Source organism: Psittacula echo (assembly GCF_963264785.1).
Source record: "Psittacula echo genome assembly, chromosome: 17".
Lineage (NCBI taxonomy): Eukaryota > Metazoa > Chordata > Aves > Psittaciformes > Psittacidae > Psittacula > Psittacula echo.
In genome coordinates this window covers 5,055,648-5,067,679 of record NC_137753.1, presented here as the reverse complement: position 1 = coordinate 5,067,679, position 12,032 = coordinate 5,055,648, and the positions used below count along the sequence as shown (strand labels likewise).

The 12,032-nt window shown below is 52.2% G+C and overlaps 1 protein-coding gene across 2 annotated transcripts in view; it reads left to right on the top strand.

The window, feature by feature from the left end:
* The window catches only part of NOC2L (NOC2 like nucleolar associated transcriptional repressor), a 43,892-nt gene extending 34,212 nt beyond the window's left edge, over positions 1-9,680 (top strand). Inside the window, exons 17-19 of one of the 2 annotated variants that reach the window (XM_080631073.1) lie at positions 1,742-1,877; positions 7,164-7,304; positions 9,257-9,680. In XM_080631073.1, coding sequence (XP_080487199.1) covers positions 1,742-1,877; positions 7,164-7,304; positions 9,257-9,399 — 420 coding nt within the window. In that variant the 3' untranslated portion in view covers positions 9,400-9,680. Of the gene's footprint in view, positions 1-1,741; positions 1,878-7,163; positions 7,305-9,253 lie in introns of both variants that reach the window. The other variant, XM_080631072.1, reaches the window with a different exon arrangement.
* The last annotated feature ends 2,352 nt before the right edge of the window (positions 9,681-12,032 follow it).

The window sequence follows — 12,032 nt, the reverse complement described above, 5'->3', positions numbered from 1 at the left end:
GAGGATGAGACCTTGCATGATTTGTGTTTCATTTACTGCTGCTGGGAATGACTGGGGTCCTGGAGGACAGGACCAGCCAAGAGGGATGTGGGCCGTTGGTGCAGCAGTAGTTTGTTGTCAGAACTGGGTTTCTGCTTCTGTTTGTGATGCTTTTAACCTCAACTGTTTCCTGGTTAGGCAGAGCCGAATTCCTGTTCAGCTGCTGTAGAGTGATAGCTGCCAGGCTCTGCAGGTAGCATGGCTCTGGGCACAGAAGAGGGCCCAAGGGTGCTGCCTGTGACTGGGATACTTAAAGTTACCTGCCAGAACAAATGAGAGGAGAGCAGCACGAACCTATCCGGTCCATTAGAACTGGTAGGGGCTAAGGAAAACGTTTTCACCCTACAAGCTCCCTTGCTCCATAACGGAGCTTGCTGGAGCTATGTGAACCACCCTAGGAAAGTGGATGGGTACAGCTTAGGTCAGCTGAGGGCAGCCGTTTGGCAGTGACTCTGGATTGCTCTTGCTGCATTTAGCTTCCCAGGTCTCTCCTCTGGCATGCACAGACTTGTTTGGAACAAGCTGCTTTCTTCATGCACCTCCCCAGCACAGACAGGTCTCTGGGAGGCCAGTGGATGGAAAGGCATCTCAGAGTGGAAAAGAGCAAGTATTGGTTGGGGATTTACTCCCTTTTCCCCTTCTCTGGCCAGCCTCTGACTTTCCATCCTGGTGCTGCAGGTTATTGCTTGTAAGTGCTCTGCTCCTACAATCAATATTGCCCAGCTGGGGACCATCACTGTGAAACGGGCTGGGAGAAATTGCTGGAATTGGCTGCTGGAGCAATGAGCATCTCCTGGCTCCCGTTGTCTCTTCCCTCTATGCCTCTTCTGTCTTTCTTCCTCTCTGCTGAGAGACTGCTTTGTGGCTATTCCTGCTGGGGGGAAGCTCGCGGGAGGGTTGGAGTGGATGTGGAGCGTGTTGAGGGGTGGTCTGATGGGTGGGAAGAGAGCAAATGAGTTATTACTCACAGGGTGAGTGTTTCCAAGCAAGCTAATGTGTGCTAATGCCCGAGTGCTTCCCAGGAGGTGTGCAGCCAGGCACGGGCAAGGCAGCTGATGCTCACAGAGCACTTGGGATTCAGTTTGCATTCTGATTATCTTTGCCCTGCTCGCCTGAGCCCTTGCAAGTAAATCCTCGTCCTGAGGTGGTGTCAATTGCAAGTTACTTAATGGCATTGATATTGGCCTTGCTGCAGCAGCAAGGCTCTTGGCCCATTGATCTCCATAAGGGGTAGCTGTGGTGTAGACATCTTCAGCACCTTGGCATGTAACTGTGCTCAGCTCTCACAGCTTTTGGGGTTGGAGGTGACCAGCACAGTGTGGCTTCATTGTGCTTGGCTGCCCAAGCTCACATGGATGCGTGGCTTTGAGTCCAGAGATCTAGGACAGCTGGATCCATTGCTATAGATACATCTATATCATTTTTATCCGTGCTAAGGTAGCAGCAGTAGATGGCCCATTAGCAAAAGCAGTTTATTAGGTAAAGATCAATAGAGCAGTGGTGCTTTGCATGTATCAGTCACCTTTGTAACAGACTCACAAAGCTGTGGCTCTCCTTGTTGGCAGCAGGCAGACCCAACTGTTCTTGGCAGTGTGGCTTACCCAGACTGGGCAAAGCCAAGTTCCTGTGTCTAAGCTCAGTGATTTAGGTTTAAAAGTACAAATTAAGGTTGTTCTTACTGGTGCTTTTGTTTTTTTTCCAGCTTGAAGACTTGAACTTCCCAGAAATCAAACGTAAGAAGCAAAATGAAAGCAAGGAGGAAGATAAGAAGGAATTCAAGGACCTCTTTGAGCTGGACAGTGACTCTGATGAGGAGAATGCTGGATTCCCTATAAAAGGTATGGGGCTGGGGCTGGGCATACCTTCTGCTTGTCAGAATTCTCTATGATGTGAGTCGATATGGTCTTGCCCTAATGGGGTGCATGCTGGCCATGCTTGGTTCAAAAGGTGCTCTGTTAAGGAGAGAGAGCACAGGATGATGATGCCTTTTGGAGGCATTTTAAAGTGACAAGAAGCGGTTGGGAGGCTTTTATCCTTCTCTAGCTCTGTTTTATCAATCCAGCTCTTTTTAAAGCCTTATTTCCTGCATTAACCTTTTCTATACGTGACCTGTAGTCTCTCCTCCTCTTAGCACTTTATCAACAGGCACTGACCTCGGCATCACAGCCCAAGAACTGGGGGATGTGTGGCTGAACACAGACCCTGCTTTCAGAGGCTTCAAATTAGCAGCCATAGGTTCATATCCTAAATCCCAAAGAGTGAGTTCTCCTTCTTGTCCAGGTTCTGGGCTGAAGTTTCACCTTGGAGAACATAAAAGTGAGTGGAGAAATCCGTGTTTTGTTTCCTCACCTATAAAAGAAGACTGTTCTAGCAGACAGCAGTCTTTGCTGTCTACATCCCTGCAAACAAGAGCTATCAGAGGGGCTGGCTACCAGAACAAGGATCTTTGGTGGAAGAATGGTTATTCTCTCTTTCCATGCACTTCTGATTTATGTGTATGATAGTGACTGATGTTGCAAGTGTTCTGGACAAGCCAACAAAGGGTCTGTAGGGAGAATGGAGTGATGTCACTCTCTGGCTGTGACCACGAGAGGGCCACAGTAAATTGTGGAACCTGCTTGAGAAGTTGATGTGATTTGAGGCCAAACTTAGGTGTTCTGTTTGTGATGTAGGATGTTTGGGCCATCACAGGTACATACAATAGCGTGACTTGAAGGAGCACTGAGTTTTCCTGTTTGGAGATTTAACTTGTGGATAAAGTCCGTGTGCCCATTGTAAGGCATGAGGATAAACCTTGAGGCTTAACACAGAACCACTGTCTCCCTCACAGGAGGAGGAGAAGGCTGGAAAGCTCTTGTTTGGTAGCTCGAGGTTGCAGGTAGGTGACCCAGCAAAGAACAGGGGGAGAGCAGAAGTGAGCACATGACTGAGAGATCAGTGTGGCATCAAAATGAATTGCTGAGATAGATCCTTGAGATCTGGGGTTGTCCTGCCTGCTGTATGAGTCAGTGCCTTAGAAGAATCAGTGGCATCTGTAAGGGCAGTGATAACTGCAGCTCAGGAGGCAGGATGCTGTGATCCAGGGAAAACCAAGGTCTCTTCCTGTGCCTCCCAGGAACTGACTTTATGTACACTTGAGAGGTTTCTTGGACTGATGGCCTTCCAAATACCCATTGGGATCCTAATGGGGCATGTCTGTGATGAATATACACCCCCTACATGTGCTTGTGCTGCGTGTCCATGAGGTTCTTTGGCAGCTTTAAGGGCCTGACATATATTGTGCAGAGAGTGCAAGTGAGGACTGAGTTCCATATGATGCCAAAGAGCATCCCTGCTCCATGTGTGCATCCCAGAGCTGTGGTACCTACTCACTGCTGCCGTTGGTATCCAGCATTCCTGGGTCAGCTGCCTCTCCACAGCCTTTGTTCCCAGCAGGGTGTTCTCTGGAGGGATGGAGCAGGGCCTGAAGGCAGCTTCCACCTCAAGGAGCGACTGTGCTCAGCTCCACCATGGGTCCTGAGGCGCTTGGTGGAGACAGCACTGGGTCTGCACTATAGCAGAGGGTGAAGTCCCCTCCGGGCTGTGGCGTGACTCTGCAGTGGGAAAGGGATAGGGAACAGGGAGGCTGGGAAAAGCGCCTGTGTCTTGGGAGATGCATACAATGAGCTCTTGTTCTTGCTCTGTGTGGGGTGTGAGATGTTCCCAGCCCTGCTGTGCATCCAGTAACTGTCAGGGCTGGCTGCAGCTGGAAGTCAGAGAAGCCAATGCTTCAGTTTGCTGCTGAAGGGAATATAGCTGTAAAGCAAGGAACATAGCTGTAAAACAAGGAATATAGCTGAGACTGTCCAGTGATGCTGACCTCCTTGACAGGGAGAGACCTATTCCAAGATGGGCTGGTGCTATGAAAGTATCTGTGTCATTGATGTGTCACGGGGATTTGGGAAGCCCTTCTGACACAACACTACTTCCAGACATGGGCAGGAAGAGGTGGAGCTGGTGGGCTGTGCCCTCTCTGCGCTAGGAATGGAAGCAGGGGCATGGATTGGGAATGCCAAGGTTGATGTGGGAAAGAACAGAAGGCTCCTTGGAAAGGTCAGCCATACCCAGAGGTGTCCACGCTCTCCTCAGTAGCAGCAGCACCCAAAACTGTTCAGTTCTCACTGGAAAGAGCCAGTTCCAGGATCCTGGAAAGAAGGAGAGAGGGAGGGACCACTGGAAAGGAAGGAATTCCCTGCTAGAAAAGTCCTTGCTAAGTACTTGCATTGGTTTTGTTGCTGTAACTCATCCTCTTGGGCAGCCCCATGGGTTAAATCTGTGAGGATGGTTCCCTGGTCTGGAAAATTCTCTTCCCCCTGATGGTCACTACATAAAAGTCTGGATTTCAGACCCTGCTGCTGGTGCAGCATCATCCTGGCTCTCTGGTGGGATGCTGGGTACGGAGGCACAGTGAGAATGGCTCCCATCTCTCCCCAACCACAGCACTGGGCTTGGCAGAGTTGCCTGTGTTAGGATGTTGTAGTTGTTTTGGCCTGTCACATCCAGACCAGATTCCCAAGAGTGGAAAATTGCCTGCTGAAAGCAGGGAAATCCTCCCTTTGCCGTTACTCAGCTGCTGTTCAAAGCCCCCCTCACCTTTTCTTCCGAGTTACATGAAGTATTGTATCAGTGCGATGTTGATTTGGGTTTGCACTGTCCCTAATCCCTAAGGAAGAGAGGTCTGGAGGGCAGCTACAGTCCTTGGGTTAACCATTGCCAGCCAAAACATCTTGCTCATTGACTAACTTGTACCTCAAAGACCGTGTCTCACAGCAGAGCAGGCTTCTGCAGAGGTCTTTCCAATCCCAAGCAGGGAGTGAATGCGGGGCTTTCTATTCTCACAGTTTGCCATCACTCCTTCCTGGCATCATCAGCAAGTAGATGATGATCCTGTTGTTTTCCAGCAGCACTGATGCACTTGTGCATTACCTTCCCTTCTGTTCTGAGCATCCCCCCCTTGTCCACCCCTACCTCTACCATCCTCATCCATGCTTCAGCAGGGAAAGGAGATGTGCTGCATCCTGCCCCAGCACTAGTGCAGGGAATGGCCATTGGCATGGTGGTGGTTGCAGCTTACATAGCCCTTGGTGCCAGGGTGCTGCTCCCACATGGGGCCACCAGCCCCTCTCTTCTTCCCCTGGGAACCAAGAGCAGCAGCATCCTCTTGGAACAGCATCCCTGGAGCAGGCAAAGAGGGGCCACTGGGACTGCCCTGGAGTTGAATAGGGAATAGATTTCCCAAAGAACAGGAGACACTGTGGTATGGGAGGGGAACAGATTCAGATGGGTTCCTATGGGGAGAATCAGTGTGGGCATAACATTGTGGTTGTGGATTCTCACAGGGCAGGATCAAGGCTGCACATCTCAGGCGAGGGCAGAGCGTGGGTTTGATCCATCACTGTGTCACTAATGGGGATGGGGAAGCTCATGCATTCCTCTCATTTACCAGCTGACAGATCCCTGCGAGGAAAGGCTCCTGGAGGTTATTGATGGCTCAGAATGAGGTGCTGGGCTGCCTCATCATGAGCCACTTAAAGGCGAGGAGGGAGCGTGGCTGCAGCATCTCTCTGTGCCCGGCTGTAATGAGTGCTGTGTCCACATTAGGTGTTGCTGTGCCTCTAATGAACTTGAGCAGCTTGCTTCATTTATCCCTCATGTAATTATATTACAGCAATTTAATGCCAGGGCTGTGGAAGGAGAGGTCAGACACTGTCATTTCCTAAGCAGAATAAGCATGGCCCTTCTTATAGTGGTAAAAGCCCTGTTGTGGGCTGGCAGCTTGAGGATACAGGGGCAGAGTGAGGAGGAAAAGCACAAATGAATGACCCAAGGGCCCCAAACCCAGTCCCTGCCCACATCTGGCCTCCTCGGGCTACTCTCAGATGAGCTGTAGCTGGATCTGTTGGTGCTGTTGCTGTTTGATGGATGAGAAGGTGCCCCTCGGTGTTGCCTGAGCTGCTCAGGTGCCCATCAGTGTGATGTGGTGCAGTGATGTGCTCTGCGATCCATCTCCGCATGGATGCAGGTTTCCTTTCTCCATGACATGGAGCTTCTGGTCCCTCGGGGGGCAATGGCAGGGAGGCTGCGTCCTGCCAGAGCTGATGGATGGGTGAGGATGGGGAGCTGGGAATGCTGCAGCCACCTTATTGATGGCTCTGTATCCAGTTCAGTGAGTAACACAGGTCAGCTGCTGAGGAGGGAGGATGGGGCAAAAAATAGATGCCATGGTGCGGCCCAAGGGTCACAGTGTGAGAAAGATGTATGGACAGCTGGCAAGCAGGAGGGGTGAATAAACTGCTTCCGCAGCAGCTTTGGAAGCAAGGGAGGCTGCCTGCAACACTGAGCTGGGCCTAGCTCAGAGAGAAGGCAAGGAGCAGCTGGTTCTTCTGCTCCCTCTGTTTGTATTCTGCCTTGCTCCACTGCAGTGAGCTCAACAGGGGTAAAAGCAGCCTGGTTCTGGAGGCTGAGGGGCAGGGGATTCCTTCCAAGGCTCCCTTGGCCCTGGCTATCCATCTCCAGAGGGAATTTGCAGCAGTATCTGTTCCTAGACCTTTCTGTTCTCGCTAGCAGAGGGAATAAAGCTAAGAGAGGTTTACAGCGATGCCCTGGACCAGACCCCTGTTTTCAGTTACATGTAACTGTGAAGGTGGGGATGTGCAGCACTGTTTCTCAGTGGAACCAGCCCTCTGTGGTACGAGCTTTGTGACTTAGTCCTCCTCCTTTCCCATGTCTATTCAGTAGCCCATTTCTTCTCATTGTGCTCTTCTGTCTTGCTCTCCCAGCTTTCCCATCTCTCTGAGCAGGACAGGCTTGGGTGCTGCGCCAGTGGTGCTCTGTAACAGCAGTAAAACCCTGCCAGGTGCTTCTGAGGTGATGTCTCTGACTGGGTCCTGGCCTCTAGCACATGGAACACATCCTTCTCTGGGCCTAAGTGCAGTGCTATTGGAGAGATAGGGTCTCTTTCCCCTTTAGTCTGACTGTACTCCTGAGGATGAGTGTTGGGATGGTAGAACACACATACTTCATGGCTACTGCCTCTGTGTGTGCTCGTGTGCTGCTCCTCATCTTGCCATTCGCATCACTTGCAGGTAAAGGCAAAGCCAAGCAGGCCTCAGATGACAGTTCAGAAGTGAGCAGCGAGGAGTATGGCGAGGATGATGATGAAGAAGAAGGAAGGTATGAAATCGAGGAGGACGAGGAGGAATTGGAAGACGACAGTGGCTCGGATGGTGAGTAGAGCAGTTGGGCAATGGGGAAGGGGCTCTTTTGCACTTGGGAGGCTCCTCTACAAAGGAACCATCTGTTGTGTTCTGAGCTGCAGAGTGTCAGGAGGGACTCTCACGCACAGCCTGGACGGGGAGACCTGAGCTGACACTGAGAGCAAAAGGGTTAAGGTGTTTGCAGGCCTTGCTCCTCCAACCCACCAGTCCCTTTCATCTCTTCTCAGGAGCCTCCTGCAGAGAGGCTCAAACAAGCTCCTGAAGTTCAGCCCCCCCCCAGCAGGGCACAGGGCCTTGCTTCAAGGCTCTCTGCAGGTTACGCAGCCATGGGGGTGGAGGGTGCTGTGCACTCTTCATCTGAGCAGTGCTGGGCTATGGGTAACCCTTTGGTTGCTGCTTCTCAGCCGCTCCTCCCAGGATGGGACTCGTAGGAGACCTTGCCCAAGTCCTGCTGCATCTGGGGGTCCTCAGACCCCAAGAGCTCATCTCAGTCTCCCCTCTTCTCACCTTAAGTAACGCTTTCCTATTACTAATCCTGATCATTTCTGCAGGCCAGTACCTGCTGCCCGGAGGTATTGGTCAGAGCAGTGGGCATCCAGATGGGAGGTTTCTAGCTCCATGCTTCTTGCAGGCCAGAACCAGCTAAATAGGTACTGAGGAAGCCACCAGCTGTGTCACCAGCGCTGTGTGGATGCTAATCCAGGCTTTGGTGCAGCTGATGAGAGAGCATCCTCCCCTTCCATCCCTTGCACAGCACCACAGGCAGCCGAGAGCCTGCTCAGCACCCAGCAGAGCAGCTCAGGCTTGCCCCTGTCTGCCAAGTCCCTGTGCTAAGCTGCAGACAGAAACCGGGCCTGCCAAGGGTGTTCCTTTGTGTGCCGCTTCCTTTACCCTTTGTATCGGAGCAGCAGGGTCTGCTCTGCACATGCCATGGGGTGCAGGAACAGCCCCCAAAGCTGCTCTGTGCTGCCTTTCTGTACTAGTTTGGGGAGCAGGAAGGGGGAAAGAGGCCAGGCGAGAGCACAGCGTGCCTGATTTAGCATGGCAGATGGCTGTGGCTTGGCACGCACACCCAAACCTCGGCGCCCAGAATAGACGGGTGTTTGATGCATGTTCTGACAGTGCTGGGAAGGAGCAAGAGGGAAAGTTTTCCCTCGCTGCCTATTGGAGTACTCAGAAGGAAAAGCACCAAGGAATGGTGTCTGGGGGAGCAGGAACTCTGAGCCTCCCTTTTCCCAGCCCTGATGCAGCTTTAGAGCCAGTTCCTGAGTCTCCTTGTTCCTGGATACCCAGTGTAGCTGCAGTGATGTTCCAGCCCAGGCGCTCCTGGCCTGTGGCACTTTTCCAGCCAGCCATCGGGCTGGGATGGGGCAAATCCGCCCTTCCCGAGTCTCAAGCTGTGTGTGCTGAGTGTTTCTGTTGTGCTCTTCACTCATACATGCAGCCTGGTCAGGCAATGAGACAGTGAGGAGCTGGTGTCCATGACAGCTTCCCAGCCTCCAGCAGGCCAGAGCCTGAGGGGAAAGCTGTGCACATGCTCCCAGTGGAATGAGAGGGAAGGGCACTGGGAATAGGGACTGTCCCTAGAAACCAGTTCTCACTTGTGCTCCTTGCTATTAAAGCATCATTTCAGAAAGGAGGGAGTGTGGGGTTCGTTTTACTTTGGGAGGCTCCTTTCCTGCAGCCCTTCATTCCCAGCCTGGCATCTCTAGCGAGGAAGACTGACCTGAGCCGTGAGGGATGAAGGTTTGGAAGCACTCATGTTCCCCTTGGATCTTACTTCATGTCTCTGCCCCAGGCGTAGCAGTTATTCAGGTCTCCCATCACTCCCTGCCGAGCTCTCCTGCTCTCTGAGAGCTGCAGCAGCACCAATACATTAATGAGGGGCTGGGGTTAATTAGCAGCGAGTTGCCTTGTTCCCAGTGCAGCAGGATTGAGACCTCCCTCTCCTTCCCCAGCAGAGGAAGGCCGGGAAGGCGCCCGCGTTCCGCAGGGATCCCAGCAGAGGAGCCGCACGGGTGGGATGTCCCGAGCCGACCTCGAGCTGCTGGCGCTGGGAGACGAGGATGTTGTGGAGGACTTGGCTTTCTCTGACGATGACTGAGCCCCCTCCGAGCCGCTGGTACCACAGCAGCCACCCTGCGGCACCCACAGCTGGGTCCTGGAGCCATGGTAAGAGCAGGGAGGGCAGCCCTGGGTGCCATCAAGGACTTGGCAGTGACGCAGCAGAGGCGCTGCTTGGACTTTAAAGCTGTTTTCTGCCCATTCTGGGTTTGGTAACAGTGGAATTGTGCTTGCATCCAGGCCAGTGAAAGTGCTCAGCACTGGTAATAAACAGCCCTTGTTAAAAGCTGCTGCTTTCAGTAGCACAGGGCTCAGTTTCAGCTCCTGGAGCATGAGCCAAGGGGAAGTGCAAGTTCTTTTGTCTGAGGGTCTTAAGATACAGGGGGAGTGCAGGGATGGGAGGTTGTGCAGGCAGAAGGGGGAGGAAGAGGCAAAACTACCACCACAGGAACCATGCTTTCATTTTATGATGGGTGTTGGACTTGCTTAGCACAACCGAGGACCAAATCTGAGCCTGTGCTTTGTACCAGACCTACTGTTAGGGACCTAAAATTGCCTTCTGGAGCCAGTTCCAGCTGCTGCTGAACACGTTTGTTCTGGGCCTGCCATCAGCAGCGATTGACTGCAGGTGCCTTGGGCATCAAATCACTGCATCACCCGGGAAGCTTCTACATGCAGCTCATGCTGTGTCTTCCTGTTGGAGTGGTGCTTGTGGGAGGCCATTGTGTAGCTCAAGGTGGGTAAGGGCAAGGGCAATAGAACCAGCTTCTCTGTAGAGACCACTGTTAGCCTACAGCTGTTCTACACTGAGTGCTGCTCCTCTCCTGCTTCCAGACATCATTACTGCACAGCTACCACTGCTGCAGTGGGGGGGGGTGCGGTGTTTGCTTCACTTACTTAGTGTGCTCTGGAGCTTAGCAGCAGGAGTAGGGCTGGAGAGGGCTGCTTTTCCCAAGTGCAGCTACAGGAATCAGTAGCCATGCACCCAGATGCCCTCAGTCCTTTAAACGGGAGGAAGTAACCTCAGAAATGGGTAAGTTGTGTTTTATTATCCTCATCATCATTATTGTCATTGTTATTATCATTTATAGCCCACTTTGAGAGGAACAAAGCATCTGCTGCTTCATTAGCGGCTCTGGAGTGCTCAAGCCTGAGGTTCCCTATGGCTGGTAAAGCCTCTGTCACAAGGGAGCTGACTGCAAGGATGAGGCCCTAATGATAAGAAAATGGTTTGTAACTTAGCTTTTAGTCCCAGAGAGAAAGGAGTTGTTCCTCCTCCCTCTGACTTAATGGCAAGGTGAAGAACCAGCCCTCAGGCTGGCTTTTAGGCCAGAAATGCAGCAGCCCCAACACACACAGAGTTACCACCAGCAGCAGGGTAACACGCAGTGAAAAGAGAGGAGATTCCTGGGTAAAGAACCACATCCAAGGAGCTCGGGTACCGGTTGGAAATTAAGTGTTTCTTTCTTTTTTATTTAAACTGATTGCTGGGAAGCGTTTGTACGGTGATGTGATGGGCAATGGCTGGTTGGTTTTTACAATAGAAAGAAGCTAATGTACCACCAAGCTAAGTTTGGTAACAAAAGGACGGCAGCACGTGCAACCTTGAAACAGAAAAGGGCAGGGGGAGCAGAGAGAAAAGTACCACGTGTGATTGTTGTTCACAACTGTACAAGTCACAGGAGGGCACCCCCAGGAGTTACCATCGCATTCACAGTAGTAAAAACTCCTTCTTACCCATTGGTTTTAGCCTGAACCCCCCCCTCCCAGCATCCCTCCCCTTGCTCTGGGAACGAACAGGTACCTGTCTCATGGTCCACAGCAGGCCAGAATGTGCAACTGCATCCACCTCTGTAACAAGGCTTGAAAAGAGAACCAAAACAACCCCACAACAAAAGAAAGCCCCACCCCAATGTAGAAATGAGTCTGTTGTACACGTGAGGGAGGCCGGGGTGCCCCTGCAGCCCACCAGAGCACATCGTTGGGTCTTCTCTTTACAAAGCATCGAATGGGCAAAACCAAGCGGCTCTGCAGGGCTGGAGCATGGGCAGAGCCTGTTCTCTGTGTGCCAGGAGGGGGGGCAGCCCCCAGGCTGTGCCGTACCATCCACTCTGAAGTAAACATGGACCCCGAACTTGCCTTTTAGTTCTAGTTCTTCTTTGTCTTTGTTTTTGGCTGTCTTTGGTATTGGTTCAAAGTTGCTAGAGATGCATAGACACCTGAATGAGGAACTGAGTCCAGTTTCCAGGGAGGACGAGCCAGCTGGGAAGGTGGGTGCTTTCAGTTCTGGTGATGGGGTTTTCTGCTCAGGGATGCTGAGTACCATTGGGAGCAGCGGTCGCCTCTTCCCTTCCCTGTTTGGAGCCACCCCAGAAGTTCCTGAAAGCCGTGGTGCTTTGAAGGCAAAGTGTTCCTTCCCTGTCCACAGCTCTGGGGAGCGAGAAGGGGGGTGAAAGGGAACAGGAACGCTGCTGCAGCCTCCAGAATCACTCTCCCTTCACTTGCGTTGTCTCAGGACATCTTTGGATTGTTTCATTCCTTCTCTTTTTTAGTCTCTGTTGGGTTTTCTCCAGCCCAACCAAAAAGCAAATGCATCCAATGTAATGAACCCCCTCCCTTCCTCACCCCTGTGTCTCACACAGCTGAGGGAGGCTCTCCTGGCCTCACCATGCT